The sequence below is a fragment of the Ascaphus truei genome, chromosome 1 (assembly GCF_040206685.1).
Source record: "Ascaphus truei isolate aAscTru1 chromosome 1, aAscTru1.hap1, whole genome shotgun sequence".
Lineage (NCBI taxonomy): Eukaryota > Metazoa > Chordata > Amphibia > Anura > Ascaphidae > Ascaphus > Ascaphus truei.
The window spans coordinates 117,326,802-117,345,617 of record NC_134483.1 but is presented as its reverse complement, the minus strand read 5'-3'; the positions used below and the strand labels follow the sequence as shown (position 1 = coordinate 117,345,617).

The window sequence follows — 18,816 nt, the reverse complement described above, 5'->3', positions numbered from 1 at the left end:
ATGATTAGTATATACTGTAGGTGAGCTTATGTAAATAGTGGACATGGTTTTCTGGTTTGAAATGTTAACTTTTGGATGTCCCAGTAGAACTCCGGAATTAATTTTCATATCCAAACGAAATACAAGTCAACACTCAAGAAAGGCTCAACCAACGGGGTTTTGCAAAACCAAAGCACAAAATGTTTTAAGACTCCAAACCCCAGTAATAGAGCTTCTCAGCCTCTACTTCCATTATAGTGTGATCACTGATGCACAAAGGCGGGAAAAAAACATAAGGCTAGATCCATCCTCCTTTAATGTTATTTATTAAAGTACATTCATTTGATATTTTACACCGTATAAACAATACTGTGAATATATTTTTTTTATCATTGTTTATTTGTAAAGCAAAACAAGAAAACACCACTACCCACCACCAGTACACACTCAAGTGTACCGTTCCTGCTTATTTCCGATCGTTTCTATGCTATCAAAAACGCTACCACACGTGGAGGACAGGAGAGTGAACAGAGACAGCCCCAGCGCGCGGGTCTGATCTCTCAGAACTGAGATTACCCTTCATACGTCCTATGTGATGCCCTACTCCTGTGATAGACACCAGAATCGGGGATCATTAAAGAAATTTTATATGTAAGTTACTAATTTTATTATTTGTTGCTAATACAATATCTATCTCTCATCTTGGTGCGCTTTTGTGTTTTTTCTTGTTTTGCTGATATTGGTATCACCATCGGGGTTCCGGTGGAGACCACATTTGGAGGTGGGGGAGACACCTCATAAACACAGAAGCAGCAAAAGAACTGAGAGGGACCAACACTCCAAGTTTAAAGAGCCAGAGCGCGGACTGAACTTTTCATTTCTTTATTTGTAAAGCACCAACATATTCCACAGGGGGGTGGGGGGGGGTACAGAGCTATGTGTATCATACAAACAGAATGAGATACCAAATAAGGACAAACAAGCATCCAGTCACACAACTGGGTCTACTGTATTAAGGTTAAGGGGTGTGGATGTTCATGGCAGGACCGTTTTAACCATTAGGCGAACTAGGTGGCCACCTAGAGTGGAAAAAAGGTGAGTGACGGCAGCTGTCTAATTTGCCTAATGCCGTTTCCTAACCGGGTTGGGGATTACCCAAGCAGGGAAAAAGCAGGGCCGTTGTCAGGGGGCTGGGCAGTTTCCTCCATCCTAATTGGCTGGTGCTGGGTAAAGCAGCCAGTCAGGTGCCTGGGGGAAAGGCCAAGGAAAGGAGGAAGCAGAATGGACTGGAGAGAAATGAGTCCTGTGTGTCTGTGTTCTGTTCTGTCCTGTTGTGTGTATGTGTGTGTGTATGTGTATTGTGACGTACTCCAAAGATGTTAGGCAGGTTTCTGCCCCATTTTAGGTCAGAAAGTGCAGGAATAGTGCAAAATGATCCATTCCACAGCTTCACATTTACTCAGGCTGGTGGATGGAAAATCCAGACCACAGTTTACAATGTGTCTAGTTCTCCCTCACCTGCTCTCCTAATCACTAGAACAGGTATTTAGAGCAGAGAGGTTTGCTTTTCAGTCTCTCTTTTTAGAGCCTGGAGGCTGGGGGTGTCGCTGCTCCCCTGCATCCAGTTCGGGGAGGACGCCCCCTTCAAGTATCGCAGTACCAGAAGATTTGCCTGGACACTGGGGACCGAGTTCCCACCACGAACAGATAAGACAAACAAATGTTTATTGCTGTGTCTAAAGACTGTATGCTGTATCTTGTGACCCTAAATGAGAGGACATTGTTTTAAGCAAGGGAACCAGGTTAATTGGCCCAGCAGAAGTTAGAGAGGCTGATTCTGCTGTGTAGTTAGATCCCTGAATGGGATAGGATTTTGTTTATATGATTTATTTATGTTTCTACAAGTAACAGTGTGTGAAATATTATAACACTGATATGAGTAAACCGCTGAAGGTTAATAGCTGAGTGCCTCCTGTCTACACATGTTAAAGCTGCAGTCCCTAACTGGGATGAAAATAAAGCAGGCAGAAGCCTGGGTTAAGCAACGTAATACTTTGTATGATCCTGTTATTTGTATAATTAACCCAGACAGACGTCAGCGCTACAAAAGAGGGGCGATTGTCACAGTACATCTCTTCTGTTCTGGTATGTGTCAGTGGGAGTAGAGAGATTGTATCAGTGGGTGGAGAGTGTCAGTGGGGGGAAGAGAGTGCCTGTGGGTGGGAGAGAGAGTGTCAGTGGGGGTGGGGAGGGGAGAGAGTGTCAGTGGTGGAAAAGAATGTCAGTGGGGAGGATAGAGAGTGGGGAGAGTGAGCATTGGCAAGAGAATATGGGGGAGAGAATTTTGTCAGGGAGAATTGGGGAGAGTGTCAGGGATGCACTCTTGAGTGTTGAGAGAGTGGGGGAGAGAGAGCATAGGGGAGAGTTGGGAGAGAGAACATGGGGGAGAGAGAGTGTCAGGGAGAATGGGGGAGAGAGTGTCGGGAGAGTGGTGGAGAGTGTTGGGCAAGTGGGGGAGAGAAAGTGTCAGGAATTGTTCAGTTAGAATTTTTATTCTGAAAGTTAATTGGTGGGGGTGGGGGGGCAAGGCTGAAGCTTTGCCCAGGACAGTGGTGCGCAAACTTTTCCCCCTGTGTCCCCTCCCTGCTGCCGCCCCCCCTGTTCACCCCCCCTTACATTAGCTCTGTGTCAAATGACACTGCGGGTCATGTGACGTCAAGTTGCCATGGTAACGACATGCCGCTGGAATCCAAGGTAAGGGAAGTTACAGAGGCCTCGCACGCTCCACTGATATTTAATTGAAATGCCTCTGGGAAGTGCGGGGCCCTGTGACTGCCATGCCCCCCCTGAAAAATCTTGCGCCCCCCAGTTTGTTCAACCCTGGCCTAGGGCACGGAATACCCTTGCACTGGCCTAGGAAAGGGGGTATTAGATAGCATGGATTTGGTCCATTCATAAAGATCCTCATGCTGCAAGAGTGTGCAACATATTTAAAATGCAAATATGTTTTACAAAATAGACTAACTAACTAAACCAGAGAGAGCACGTTGATGATAACATAACATGAAATATAGGTCCTTCATGCTGGTCAATTATTCGTGGGCATCCCGGTGTAATCAATTCTTGAGTATTGCTTGCAGGCTGCAACACTGGAGTGGAGAGAATATAATACCAATGAGATGAAGAATTTCTCTGACCTTAACCAGGATTCACTGACAGTTTTTAAATCAGTGATAATAATAGGTATATTAGAATAAGCAAATAATGGGATTGTTTGGAAATAATGAAGGAGATCTGCAGTAGTCTTTGAAATTTCTTCCATTAACGATAACAATCTTCACCCAAATATCGGACTTTTGTACCACGGGGTAATGTAATAATAATCATGACAGTATCCTCTGGCAGCATTGTGTTACCACCTGTGATGCCAGAGGGGCTACCTATACTATACAGTCTATGCCTTGTGGGCCCAAGTAGGACCAAAGGAGTTAACATTAAACACAACCTCTAGCAATAAATATAACTAAACCATGAAAAACTGTTAAACAATATTTTACAATTTTAATATGGCTCACCCCCATGGTAATGCCATGGTTTATATGCCATTATAGGAGAGTCATATTCGTTTCATGTTAGGGATGTTAGAGCAGAGACTGTATTAACTCATTAGAAGACCTAAAGACCCAGCTAGGTATTGAACAACAAGAGAGCAGTGCGCAGCCAAAGGGCGTCGGCGTCAAAAAATAGGAATGAAAAGTAGTTTATTAAGAAAACATATTAAAAAGGAGGTATAGTGCTCTCCTACGCGTTTCGTAACAGCAGGTACTTTATCAAGCTAGGTATGGGTTGACGCTGCCTACTGTAGTGGCCAGTTTGGCTACTAAGGGGTTTTATGGTAAAATATAATAAAATGTTTATGTTTTTTCATTTGTATCACCTACTACACTCAAGGTTGTTTTGTGTTATCTTGGCTGTATATTGTAGCCATTATATATAGTTAAGATAGGCTTAGTGCAACCATTGGGTAAGTGAGGCGGGTTTCGAACTTCAGTGAATAGCATGAATAATGTAAAATTATCACCAATGTATCTCAGCGGTAAAAAAACGCGTTTCACTGCTTTACCATTGGCCTTTAGTAGCAATATTTGCAGATAGCGTCAATGTTTTCCTTTATTAACCGTTAGTGAAACTCTCTTTATAGCACTTATTCAACATGCTGTAGAGCTGCTTCCCAGGGCTGACATAGAGTTCAGCTCCATTTAAAAGAGTTGAGCCCAGGGAAGCAGCTCCACAGCATATGGAATAAGAGACTGCGGGGGCAGTTCCAGTGGGCTGCAGGCATCGGAGGTGGTCTTCTTCTGCGCTTTCTTGTTTCATTTGAAGGAAATTCATTTTATTTTTATTATTATTAGAATGATCATATGCTGTTTTGTGTTATCGTTCCTACACGGGACGAAACGCGTCAGAGGATAGGAGTCTCTCTGTGATGTCCAGCACCATGTCTAAATCAGGCTGATTTTAACTCTCATCTCTGGCTGAGTTCCTATCTACGCAGTGACCGCCTACAAATCTACCTTTTTATGTGTTTCCCTACGATGCTTCTCTACATGTTTTCAGGCATGTGTTATCCGCCTCTCCCCTTCAGGGAGGGTATTTAAGGTCTGACCATACTATGCATTTACTCCTCCCCCTTGAGAAAGCGCGCTGTGACGCGCGAAACGTTCGTCGGGGTACGCGTGACGTCATTACACTGACATCCACGTGGCTTGTGGTAGGAGGCACGAATAGCTCCGGATACTTTCCAGGGCTTCAGCTGTCGGCACGTTACACGCAGGACACCCAGTATCAGGTTGTATATTACCTCACGGAGGTTACTGTTACGCCGGTGCTGCCCGCAGACCAGACCCGTCCCCTGAGCTGAAGGGGGAAGTGGTAATACACGCACCCGCAGCAAAGGGAGCGTGTCCAGAGTGTGGTATGAAGCGTTGTCAGGCCAGGTGTAGTAAGGTAGACAATACTTGCCGGTACCGGTTGTAGAGATAGAGTGAAGGATGCCTTGCCGAAGTCAGGGAGTGGAGAGTGGAGATAGGTCGTAGTCCAAGCCATGTTCAAGGGGTTACCAGAGTGAGCGTTGTCCAAGGAGTGCCGAGATTGAGAGCCAGAGGGGGTAGTCGTACAAGCTGCGTCAGAACCTGTGAAAACACTGAGAGAATCCAGAAGTACTTCCATACAGAGACTATGTCGAGCAAAGACTGAGAGCAGAGTGGAGCTAGATAAAGCAGGACGGTCCAATTAGGAATGGAGGCGGGACAGGAAGAGCTACAGGGAGACACTGCAGATTGGTGCAGGCATAACAGGCCAGGTGAGTCTTGTTGGTAACCTGAGTATGCCCGTGCAGTGTGCGGGGGCGGAGCCTGAGGTCCAGGGGACGGGAAGAAGAGTGTGCAGACTGAGCGTGCTCCGTAACTCGTGTACGCGCGTGAGCCGAGCCAGTGGATGGTGCAGGTGTGTGTGCAGGAGGGCGTGGGCGCGCGCGGCGCTGTGCAGAGGAATTGCCGAGGGGAGTGATCCCGCGACGGCAGCAGGGGCGAGGAGCCGTGGAAGCCGGTAAGGCAGGATTGTTTTGTGTGTCCAGGGGCTCCCTGCGGGGAGAGAGTGCTCTGTGTGGGGAGCGTGAAGAACGCCGATTCCTTTCAGTTACAAAGTATACATAGTATACTGAGTTCATTCTCAGCACTTACCATCCTTTACTGCTGTGTATCATATATTATATAGTTTGCATACACTCACACACATTTTGTGTGGGATTGCACAGTTGCTGTCAGTTTACACGTGTGGCTTTGGACACAGTTAGTTCTCAGCCCATTTTCGTACCTCCACACATTTGGGGATTTTAGTCCATGCATTTTTATGCATTTTTATGGTGTCTCGTCAGTTTTTATATTGTTTATTAAAATATTCTTTATTTTCATTTGAGTGTGACCTTTGCGGCTTACCCTATCTAGGGAATAGGCTATTTAGTGGCCTCCTGTGAGATGACATTTTCCTTACAATGTCACCTATCAAGAGTGCAATTACAGGGGGCTTTATATAATCCTTGCTGATTATTTGTGTATTTATGCTGTGTTTTTCTCCCTTGCACCAGGTAGTTTACCTTTATGTTCTATGGTTGTTTGTTTGATGAAGCAACGTGCCCCCAGTGGCCTGTACTAACAGGACTGGCAGAGGAAAGGCCCAGAAAAAGAAATAGCTGCCGGAAGGCCAGGCTATACCTATATATATTGTTTTTCCATAGAATGCCACTTCCCGGTGCTTTCATTAAACAATAGGTTTAACCTTGTATATTTCTGACCAATTAGGAAAAGGCTTACATATGGGGAAATTATAGGTTTATTACACAAAACAGTTAATCAGATCTCCCTGGCTATAGTTACAAATGTCTGTGCAAAAGAGAATGACTATACATTTAAAAAAGCTAAAACTATTATTACAGGTATTTATGTTTTTTAATCAATTGTAAATGTAGCTGTAATCACAGAACAATAAGGATTTTGATATATGTAGCCAGGTCCCACTGGGTCCCCTCTGGTCCCCATGGTTCCCTGCTTACCTCTGGTCTAGGCGGGGGAACTGCCGGCTTGTCAGGGAGGTTGCAGTGGGATGCGGGCAGTGCAGGGAGCGCTCCGGTGCTCCGGAGGCTCCGGGGCGGCCCGAGTGCAGGGCGCTGCCATTTTGTCATTGGGCATGCGCAGCACAATTCTCGTGCATGTGCAGCGCGGTAGGAGGGTTGCGGTGGCCATTACGAGTACCGGGCGCATGCGCAGTGGCAGGTAGAAGCGGTGGCCATGTTCTGTTAGTATCCGCAGGGGAACTGCCACTGGGGCTGCAAGCACATGGGCACTGAACAGCCAATAGGGCTGCGAGGATTCCCCTGACAGAAAGAGATATATTTGGAGCACTGGCAGCCATGCTTCAGTCGGGAACTGGACAGAAGAGGGTAGGGTAGTGTCTCAGGTGACTAGGCCTACTCCCCCTTCAGGCCCCAGCTAGGCCCCGACTCACCATTAGCTTGTGGATGCTTCAGGGAAAGGCCCCTCAGATAGGGACATTTCCCCATTAGCCCAATAGTGTCAGGGACACAGCAAAGATACCATGCAGTGACGTGCGGCCTGTGGTCTGTGACCAGGACACCACCACAAGTGAGAGACTCTCAAAGGTGAGACACTCCTCAAAGGGGAGTTCACCCCAACCAGAGGCGGATGTCTTCGTTGGATCAGATGGGTCCTGTCATCAGTCGGCGGTACCCGGGTGCTGGAGTGCCCAGCAGGTATCCATCTCAACATGTGCACCAACGACCACATACACATTCTGTGTGTAGTGCTACAGCACACTTCGGGGTGGGATCAGCTCTGTGGACGGTAAGGTGCCAAGGACACCTAAGTACTTTGGGGGAACCTCACTGGGGTGTGTATATGGTGGTGGTTGGACAGTGGGGGCACTGTTTGGGTACAGCCGTGCGCGGCCTGTATGATTTTGTGTTATCAGTAAATGTTACCAGTAAAGATCAGTTATTATATCACTGTGTGTATATAGTAATTATTTCTTGCTGTGTGTTCCTGGGAAGGGGCTATTCAATTGCACTGGGATCCCTCCCAGGTGGAGGTGCTGTCACCAGATAGTATCAGGTACACCCCAGGCTTCCTGCAGTGGAGGATCAGGCCTCCTGTGAGCCAATCAGGTAAGCACTACACATAGTTTCCCTAGACACGGGGGAAAAGGGGCTACATATATATTACAGATTCTATACAGCCCCGGTGGTTACCTGATGAGAATAAGACTGAAGAAGGAAAGGATGCAGATCATAATAAAGCAGAATCCACTGAACCAATCCAATGTAGCTTGATAAATCTCATTGAATGCAGTTGAAGTGATCACAGCCACAATTCCTAAGGCCAACTGAAGCACAACAAAGATTTTTCCTGAAAGAGAACACAAATAGAATTAAACAAAGAGTGTTCATAGAGAACAGCCAGTGATAACAAACAAATAGTGAACAGGAGTAAGTCCTAGCCAATATATGAGTAAAGATTAAACAGTTCAGCTTACATAAGGCCCACATTTACTATTTACAGTATTTTAGTATATTTTAATATTAATTTACTTACTAGGCAGTGTTAATGCCAAGAGACAACTTGCAGCTGTAATGTGTCTTCCAGCACAGGGAAAGGTCTTATGCTATAGCACCGCAAATGTCCTAGAATCACTTCGAGAAAAAACTGGTGCTACCAATTGGATACAGGCAAGTCCTACACAAAGTCCAGAAGCATATTGCACACTAAAATAAAATGAAACACTCTTCCGTTTAAAGTCCCTTAATGAATAATGTCGTATAGAAAGACACACCTCTAGAGCCGTGCCACGTGACTATCTACGGGTAGGGGCTAGATGTGGTAAGGAGGAATAGATAGCAGTAATACCACCGTGTCCCCTGAACTGAGGAACCACAGGCTAAGTATACCGCTACCCTCCGCCACTGCCCTCCTACACCTAGTGTCACCCACGGATAAGGATCCTCACTGCCGAGGTAGGGGAAGGGAGCAAAAATAGAACAAGCACTCACGGTCTTGACTCGCTGGGACTCCGGTCAGAGATGACGTCGGTGAACCTTAAACCGGAAGAGGAAGTCAGCGTGCTCTAGCCGAAGGTATAACGAGTAGAGATAGAGAGTAGAAAGGCGGTTCACTGCTGCCGCCGGGGTATGAATAGATCACCACGCAATAAAAATAAAGGTTAGTTTATTAGTACACAAAAAAATCTGCCACAGAGCGAACTCTGACGCGTTTCGTCTCTCTATCTCTACTCGTTATGCTATAGCACGACTGACTTGTCGACGTCCAGCTTTTGAAACATAAGCACTTCACAGACCATTATGCGTGTCTAAACTCTATCATTTTCAATATTTTCCATGCTTTATAATATCCTTTCCACAGCCAGAGCCGCCAACAGAGGGGAGAACCAGAACAATTGTCCTGGGCTGGGTCAGCTGCCGGGTCCCAACTGCCGCAAGCTCGGCAGCAAGACTAATATACACGTCCGGCTGTCAGGCCCCAGCTTTCCCCCCCTGCAGCAGGGCTCTCTTCCTGGCTGAGTCTGGCCTCCGGTGAAGGCGCTAGAAGTTGGGGGGGAGGGGGGGCTGTCTGGCAAGGCACAGAGGTTTGTTGTGTGTGAGTGTGAGTGATGTGGAGGTTGTGTGTATTTATTTTATGCGGAGGGGGATATTATGTATATTGGGGAGGAGAGTATTATGTGTATGGGGAGGGGGGTATTAAGTATATGGGGAGGGGGGTATTAAGTATATGGGGGAGTGGGTCATTATGTGTATGGGGAGAAGGATTATTATTTGTATGCGGGGGAGAGACGTGGGGGCACCAGTGAGAGCTGAGAGAGAGGTACGGGCATGGGAGAGAGGTGTATGGCGTGGAAAAGGGGATGAGAGAAGAGAGGGAGGGAGGGAGGGAGGGAGAGATGGGAGTTTGAGAGATAGAGTGGGGGTCTCGCAAGGCTGCTGAGATTGGGGGTGGGTTGTGGGGTGGGGCCAGGGCCGCAGACAGCTTTCCCAGGGCCCAGGACTAAAGTTTCCATCGGGGTCCCCCACCCACATGTCGGCGGCCTTGTCAGAACCCCCCCTTCTCTCAAACCTCCTTGCTCTCACCCCCTCTTACACCCCCACATCACCCTTCCCCCCTCTCACACACCCTCACACCTCCCCCAACCTGTCCCTCTCCCCATGTATTTCTTGCCCCTTCCTCACTCTCAATAACCCCCCTCCCCAATAAAAACACACACACAAATAATACCCCCTCTACACACACACACACACACACACACACACACACAAGCCAACCTACACACACAAGCCCCCTACACACAAACAAACACAAGCACCCCTCCGCACACACACACAAACAGAAGCCCCTTTCATACAAACACACACACACACACAAGCCCCCTGCACACACACAACCACACAAATAAGCCCCCCTACACACACACACACACACACACAAAAGCCCACCTACACACACACAAACACAAGCCCCCCTCCACACACATAGAAGCCCCCCTCCACACAAACACACACAAGTCCCTTACACACACAAGCCCCCTACAAACACACAAGCCCCCTACACACACACAAACACACAAATAAGCCCCCCTACACACACACACATACACACACAAATAAGCACACACACACATAAGACCACACACACACACACACACACATAAGCGCCTCCCCCAATGGGGAGAGTAAGGTGCCTGGCAGAGTGTTATAAGGGGGGCTTGGGGCATGTGGGCTTACCTGGGGCCCTTGGATGGGCCTGCTGGAGCAGCATGGCCAGCGCAAGGTGGAACCCAGCAGGCCCGCAGAGGCCCGGCAAAGAAGCTGGAGAAGAGAGGGACAGATGGGCGGGGCTGAGCAACTCAGAGGACACTTCTGTCCTGCAGGAGGAAAGCGGCAGCCAAGAAAGGGGAGGGACCAGCAGATAAGAAAGGGGAGGGTCGGGCTTGCTTGCAGAGAGTGTAAGGCTAAGTCCCCGCTAGCGCTGAGTGGGCGGCGCTTGCGGAGGAGACGTACATATATAGATATATGTAAGTCCCTGCTCACGCAGTGCGCGCGGCGCTCGTGCGCTTACATAAACAAAAAATGTATACTTGCCGCGCGCTCAGCTGGCCCGTAATGCCCCCCCTCCCTCTGCTCCCTCCCCCTTCCCCCCGCTCCCTCCCCCTTTCCCCCCTCCCCCGCACCCGCATACAATAGGACACCTGGCGCTCATGGTTGGAGCGCTCTCCAAGCATGAGCGCGCTCAGCGCCAGCGGGGACTTGGCCTTAAGTGGCCAGCAGGGAGACCTGGCCCCTTGACTGGTGGGGCCTGGGACAGCAGTACCAGCTGTCCCCCCCTCCTGGGCTCTGGGAAAGCTGTCTGCGTTCCTGTGCACAGCCCAAATGGGACTGTTGAACAAATGGTTCATGAATAGTTCTTAAATAATAAATTGTATGCATATTTCCTTGGTTAAGTAACTTTTCTGCAATTGTATCCTACCCTGTTCTTTTTTAGGCTGCCAATATGAAATAATGGACGGAGAGGGCTGGATCTTTTCCCGTGTCTAGTTCTGTTACACCAAAGAACGTACTGTATCTACAGAAAACCACACTTCTCCTGCCTTTTAACTAGCCGTGAGTGCAAACAAATGTTAACAATATTTTAAGGTAGTTACAGGTGTCTGATCACAATCACACAGATTTAGGCCCTCAAACATGTTATTGGTCATTGGTTTATTTGGTCACAGGCAAGATAGACCTCAGACGTTGATAAGTTAACTGCTTGAATGATATTGGAAATAAAAGGCGGACACTCACCATATGATGATTCTTGTACATGTTTGGATAAAATAGACCTAATAGTTGGTAGCGGGATCAGAGAAAACATCATCACAGCCCGAGCTAAGAAATAAGACAAGATGGAACATGTATTCACCAACTATAATGTATGCTTCATATCCAATTTCTACTGTTTTTCATGATTATAATTTATTTTTACTTCATTGAATTGGCACTTCCTCATACCAACGAGACCACGAGTATTCTAAAGCTTGCCTTAAACTAGCCCGGTTACATTCTGGGTATGTGCTGGGTGTAACCTGGCTAGTTTAAGGCATTTCTGCATTGACTAATGACCAATAGGATTAACACAGCAGGGGTCCCTGGCAGTCCCATTCAGTTTGAATGGGACTGCCAGGGACCCCTGCTGTTAATCTGATGGGCCATTAATCAATGCAGAAATGCTGTGTCTAGTTTAAGGCAAGTTTAAGGCATGTATCCAGCATGTACCTGGGTCTTTTTGTCGATTACCACTGGTTTGTGTTAGAATAACCGTGGGCACTACAGTAGGATGACAATGCTGGTCTTTCCACCACGAGTCCGCCTTTTCAGTAGAGCGCTATGTATAACTAGCAGCGCTATACAAGAACATTATTATTATTATTATGTGCGGCATCATCCTTAATCACTGGCTGCCATGCTAGCACCTATTTTCCTTCCTGCACGATCAGTGCTTCATATCTGCTGAATCAGTGCTAAAAACATGAAGGTGTTTACTGCCAAGCACCATCATTTATTGTCAATTTGAAACACGAATAATGTATTTTCAAACAATCCAATAAGTAATGTAACTTGGCCACGCTGGACATGTATTTATTGGGTAATACGCACAGTGTACACCTTTTACCTTTTAGCTGTCTTTTATGAAAGGGCAATTGTCAGCAAATGCAGGTTTTCTTTTTTTAAATAAGACGGAACAAACCGTGTTATGATCTATACAATTAAACTGCATATATTGGTGTTTTCTTCCTAGGCTAGGGGAAAGTATTAAATAAACCTAGAGTGTATGTGAGTATGCTACATAGGATTGCTTTGTATTTTTAATTTGTTTGCGATGTAAGGGGTTATGTACTAAAGTCTACCAGTTGCAAAACAAGAGTAAAGCCAGTGTAAAAGAATTGCACCTTTGGATGGCGTTGTGTTTTGCGCTGGTTTTCTCCAGTTTAGCAAATCACCCCCATAGAATAAGTTTAGACAGATGGAAATGAGTGTTTAGTGGGGCCAACAAATTCCATGCACAACCTCAAACATGTAAAGTATATGTACTGTAATATACCCAGTACATATGAATACAAATGATGTGTATTCCGTGTCAATTAGCAAGTAAATGATTGATCGTTCCATTGTGGTTATTTCCTTCTCAGTTGGTATATTATACTTGAAATCAATTTTTGAGAATGAAAATGTTGTTTTATGTATGCAGAACAAAGCAATAAAGATTACGTACTGTATGAAATTAACAGTAAACACTTACAGTGACTATATGAAATGAATAAATACACCAACATGTTATCGTATAATAAAAGAAATACATAACTCAATAAGGATGTTTTTTAAATAATGTATCACTATTAAAATCTATACTTTTTAATTGCTAAAGAAGAAGAAGAAAAAGGAGAGGGGGACATAATATAAAATGTCTCTTAATTACACAAACTTAGGAAGGCGGACCATATGTTATTAAAAAGGTTGTTTTTCTGAAGGGAATTTTCTTAAGAGCAGCAAGTTCTATCAAACCAATTACCCAGTTGTCAATATTAGAAATTGAATTTGATTCCAATCTTTTGTATGTATGTGTGTATGTCTTTATTTATATAGCGCCATTAATGTACATAGCGCTTCACAGCAGTAATATATGTGACGATCATATAAATAACAAATAATACAAATAACAGGTCATGCGAATAAGTGCTTCAGACATAAACGTAACATTTCGGAAGAGGAGTCCCTGCTCCGAATAGCTTACAATCTAATTGGTATGTAGGAAGAACGAACAGAGATAGTTGGAGGACATTCGGCTAAGTGCGTCTGTAGGGGCCCAAGCTTTATGTATCATGTGCATAGTATTAGTCATGGTGCTACTCATATGCTTCTTTAAGCAAGTGTGTCTTAAGGGGAGTCTTAAAGGTGGATAGATAGAATGCTAGTTGGGTATTGAGGGGGAAGGGCACTCCAGAGGTGCGGGGCAGTTAGTGAGAAAGGTTTAAGGTGGGAGAGGGCTTGGGATACAAAGAGGGTAGAGAGAAGACATCCTTGAGCAGAACATAAGAGTCCGGATGGTGCATAGTGAGAAATTAGGGCTGAGATGTAGGGAGGGGCAGAAGAGTGTAAAGCTTTGAAAATGAGGAGGAGAATTGAGTGCGAGATGCGGGATTTTATAGGAAGTCAGGAGAGTGAATTCAGCAGGGTAGACGCTGAGACAGATTTTGGAAAGAGTAGAGTGATTCTGGCAGCAGCGTTTAGGATAGATTGTAGGGGAGACAGGTGAGAGGCAGGAAGGCTGGACAGCAGGAGGTTGCAGTAATTGAGACGGGAGAGAATGAGGGCCTGAGTCAGAGTTTTAGCAGTCAAGCAACAAAGGAAAGGGCGTATCTTAGTAATTTTGCTGAGGAAAAAGCGACAGGTTTTAGAAATGTTTTGAATGTGAGAGAGGAGTTGAATGTGACCCCTAGGCAGCATGCTTGGGCTACTGGATGAATGATATTACTTCCAACAGTAATGTGGAATTAGGTAGTAGGGCCAGGTTTGGGGGGAAGTATGAGGAGCTCTGTTTTTGCTATGCTAAGTTTAAGTCGGCGGACGGCCATCCATGATGCTATCGCAGAGAGACATTCAGAAACTTTGGTCTGTACAGCAGGTGTAAGGTCAGGGGTTGAAAAGTAAATTTTTGTGTCGTCGGCATAGAGGTGATATTTAAACCCAAGAGATGTGATTAGGTCACCTAGAGAAAGTGAGTACAGAGAAAAGAGAAGAGGTCCCAGGACAGAGCCCTGGAGTACCCCCACAGAGAGATCTATAGATGAGGAGGTGTTAGGAGAAAAGACACTGACAGTACGATGGGAGAGGTAAGACGAGATCCAGGATAGAGCTTTGTTCCGAATAGCAAGAGTATGGAGAATGTGAAGGAGAAGAGGGTGGTTCATGGTGTCAAATGCTGCAGAGTGGTTGAGTAATATGAGCAGAGTGTAATGACCGCGGTCTTTGGCAGCATGGAGGTCAAAAGGCAGGAGGGAGACAGGTAGATAGTTAGAAAGACAGGTAGGGTCAAGCTTGCTGTTTTTGAGTAATGGTATACATGTTTGAAGGAGGAGGGAAAGGTACAAGAGTAGAGGGAGGAGTTAAAAATGTGTGTGAGCGTAAGGACTATAGTAGGAGCAAGAGGTTTTAGGAGATGGGAGGGAATGGGGTCAAGAGGGCAAGTGGTAGAGGGAGAAGAGGAGATCAGCAGTAACACATCCTCCTCTGAGACAGTGGAAAAAGAGTCAAGGAAGGCAGGAGGAGAGTTAAGAAGCAGTGTAGGATGGGAGGAGGAAACAGAGGGGACTTTCTGACGTATGGATTCCACCTTTTCCTTAAAATAGTCAGCAAAGTCCTGAGGTGAGATGGATGAAAAAGGAGAGGCAGCTGAGGGTGGTCTGAGTAAAGAGTGAAAGACAGAGAAGAGTAGGCATAGGTTAGACTTGTGCATGTTGATTAGTGAAGAAAGTAGGTTTGTTTAGCCTGTGAGAGGGCAGAGTTGAAACAGGATAGCATAAATTTGTAGTGAAGGAAGTCTGCGAGAGTGTGAGATTTGCTCAAGAGGCGTTCAGAGGAACGAGTGCAGGAACACAGCATGCGCGTGTGGGAGTTTAGCCAGGGTCTGGGGTTAGAAGGGGGAGGATGACAGAGAGAAAGCAGGGCATGAAGATCAAGAGAGGAGGATAAGGCAGAGTTGTAGTTCCTGACCAGGTTGTCAGAGTCTGGAGCAGAACTGAGAGGAGAGGGAGGAGCGTAAAGTGGAATCAAGGCTGCTAGGTTAATAGAGCACAGGTTTCTGCAGAAAAGAGGTATAGATGGAGATGGAGAAGGAGAGAAGCGAGAGAGAGAAAATGAGATGAGGTGATGGTCAGAGAGAGGAAAGGGGGAAATGGAGAAATCAGAGAGAGAAAGTTTTTAGTGAAAACCAGGTCAAGGTAGTGGCCATCCTTGTGGGTGCTGGCTGCAGTTCACTGTTGAGGGTCAAAAGAAGAGGTTAGAGAGAGAAAGTGGGAAGCCCAAGGGAGAGAGGGGTCATCAATGTGGCAGTTCAAGTCCCCAAGGAGAAGAACAGGGGAGTCTGAGGAGAGAAAGAAAGAGAAGGTCACAGATCTATTTATGATATGTGTATTTTGTTTTTGAGACAGTGTCCTAAAAGCTCTGATATATCAAATACAATATTTCACTTTTAAGTAATGTTACTGTTTGTTTACACTTTGTGATCACTAGTATGTCAATAACCTGAATGTCTGGCTGCAGTAGAAGCAATGTATGGTAAAAGATAATGGGGAAAGGCAGGATTGTAGTATTTATATTTGCTTTACTTACCAATGTAATACAGGAAAGTCCAGCGCACAAAGGCCATTATCAGAATCCCAGCGCAGAATGACACCATTCCAATAATGATCATGGTTATATCACCCAAACACTTGGAGAAAACATAAACCCCTAGGAAGCTGGTGACAAATACCATGTAGGCGGCAGCATTTCCATAACCAACATTCACTGGACCCCAGCTTAAGGGCTCCTTTAATACAAATATAGTAATTACATCTTCAGCGCCATTAACAGATGCGTTGTATAGCATAGCGCTGATGAACAGGAGAGAAATGATGACTTTGGAGGGAGACACATTTAAAGAACCTTCAGATGGGCTGGCTGCTGAGATTACATTGGACCTGTCATCCAACAGTCTGCTACATTCTGTATATTCAGTGTTAATGGGCTCTTGTAGGTTTTCCTTGATGGGTTTGTCTTTCACCATACTTGATGTAGGTCCCTCAGTGTTTGGTTTTTCAGAATGAGGAATTCTCAAAACAAAAAGGGTATACAGGAGGCAGAAGATATAACATGCAAGGCTGCAGGAGACCAGAACAGTCCCTTGATGATTTTTTATTTTTAAATGAACGAAGATATGTCCAGAAATTAAACTGCCAGCAAAACCAGCCAACCCAAACACACTGTCAATTACAATGAGTCGAAGAGACCTTTCGCTCTCAGAGGAGCCTAATGATGCAAAGGCCATGACACCAGCCCAGTACGTTGTGAACCAGCCAGTTAAACCATTGAAGGCAGCAGAGCCATATAACACCTCTATTGGCCAGTCCAGAAGAATCACAAAGAGCAGAAACAAAATGGACACCAAGTACCCCACCAATGGAACACAGATGGGGATCTTCCTGTTCTTTCTGTCACCAATCTTTGCCAGGATATATGCAGAGAGCAAAGGAGTCAAGTTCGTGATCAGTTTGTAAATGATATAGAAGTTTGAGATGGCTTTCTGTAGTGCATCCTCACTGGAGCTGTTAGAAGAGGAGTTAGTCTGGTTATAGTGATTCTTCACCACCATCAGCAGTCCAGTGTCATAAAAAGAGCCCCCAAGCTGGGCTACGGCAACCACAGGTTCAATCCAGGTCCTCACCAGCAGCATGGTTAAGGATATTGTGTCTCCAATGCCTAAAATTATTGTTCTGTTCGGATGATTATATTATACATTCATTGAGGCATACAGTTGAAGCTGTACTAATGAAGAAGGAAAAACAAATCTTTAAGGGTGGAGAACAGAGCTTCTTTCATAGCAAACTAGGCCGTCATGTTTATCTCATATCAATGTTGTTCTGGAAGCAGATTCCTTCTCTTTTCTTTCCGTGCAGCTTTGTAGTCAGAAGGGGGTGATCAATCGGCCTGATTGGACTCTTCAAGTGAAAGTTGCTTTAAAGGGAGTTACATGAAAATAAACTGAGTTGAGGAAATACATTTGTATTAAAATCAAAGACACTTCCTCATGCCTAACAGGTATGTATGTGAAGTTAGCTTTTTAACAGCTTGCATCATGTATTTTCATCGCCGAGTAGAAAAAAAGTTAAAAGAGGAAGAGGAGATCATGGAGGAATGAGGAACAACTCACTGTTCTGAGTTATTTCTGGATATTCCAGGCAATAGCTGACAAATTGTGTGCTCATTTGCATGTCATTTCCCAGAATCCCTTGCTGCAGTGGGAGCACAGTATGCTAGGTGATAATGGTTGAAAGGCACGGTTGCAGACCTGTCTAGGACATGTGAAAGTGCTCACAAGTGATATTCTTTATTGGCTATATGCCAACGGTGGAGGTTTTTTGTTGTCTTTTTCACCCACCATAACTTAAAGTGTGTGTGTGTGTGTGTGTGTGTGTGTGTGTGTGTGTGTGTGTGTGTGTGTGTGTGTGTGTGTGTGTGTGTGTGTGTGTGTGTGTGTGTGTGTGTGTGTGTGTGTGTGTGTGTGTGTGTGTGTGTGTGTGTGTGTGTGTGTGTGTGTGTGTGTGTGTGTGTGTGTGTGTGTGTGTGTATGTATATATATATATATATATATATTAAGGTTATGGTGGGTAAAAAAAAGTGACAAAAACCCTCCACAGTATAGCATATAGCAACTGTAAATATTCCTGTATATTCATTTGCATGTCTTAGACAGGTCTGCAACCCTGTCTTTCACCATTATCGCATATATATATATATATATATATATATATATATATATATATATATATATATATATATATATATATGTGTGTGTGTGTGTGTGTGTGTGTGTGTGTGTGTGTAACAGTCAGACCCCCACCCAATCTCATATTGGCCCCTGTGGGTGTAATCGGCTCCCAATTACATGTATGTGTGTTGTGGAGCACCTGCTGGCAATAGGACTCCTGAGTCTCCCGCTGGTTGGTAATGGGGAATATCACCATGACAGGCATCTGAGGTAGTGTGCTGAGTCCTACTCACATTTGGTACAGCGCCTCCACCCCATCAGGATCCCTACAGAAGCAGGGAGAAGTATCTGACAGGGAACTCCTTGGTGCATCTTCCTGAGGAATAACTCCAGACTCACACAGGAAGGGTATCTTGAACCAGGGCATCTTTAATTGCATGTCTCGTGGCAGACTGCCCATCATAGCGGCCGAAACTAGCCGCACATTCCATGGAGGTACTCCATTCAGAAGGTTCCTCCGCTCTCTTAATTGAGTTGCTCTCCCACCTCTCCCCTAAGGGAGATCACCAACTGTGCCAGGTCCCTGGACACAGTGTGTATTAGATTGTCACTTGCCACTCTGACCAGCAGAGCTTAACCTTGCGCATCACACTCCTTACTCTCTTAGATTCAGACTTGGACTGAGCTTAGACTT

At 45.5% G+C, this 18,816-nt stretch overlaps 1 protein-coding gene across 1 annotated transcript; it reads right to left on the bottom strand.

Moving 5' to 3' along the window:
- Positions 1–408: 408 nt before the first annotated feature.
- Positions 409–17,618, bottom strand: LOC142491334 (solute carrier family 46 member 2-like). The gene is made up of 4 exons (XM_075593749.1): positions 15,986–17,618; positions 11,402–11,485; positions 7,802–7,958; positions 409–3,128 (listed from the first exon to the last, which is right to left on the bottom strand). Exons 1-4 carry the CDS (start codon positions 17,085–17,087, stop codon positions 3,068–3,070), a joined length of 1,404 nt encoding a protein of 467 aa, XP_075449864.1. The 5' UTR covers positions 17,088–17,618; the 3' UTR covers positions 409–3,067.
- Positions 17,619–18,816: the final 1,198 nt, after the last annotated feature.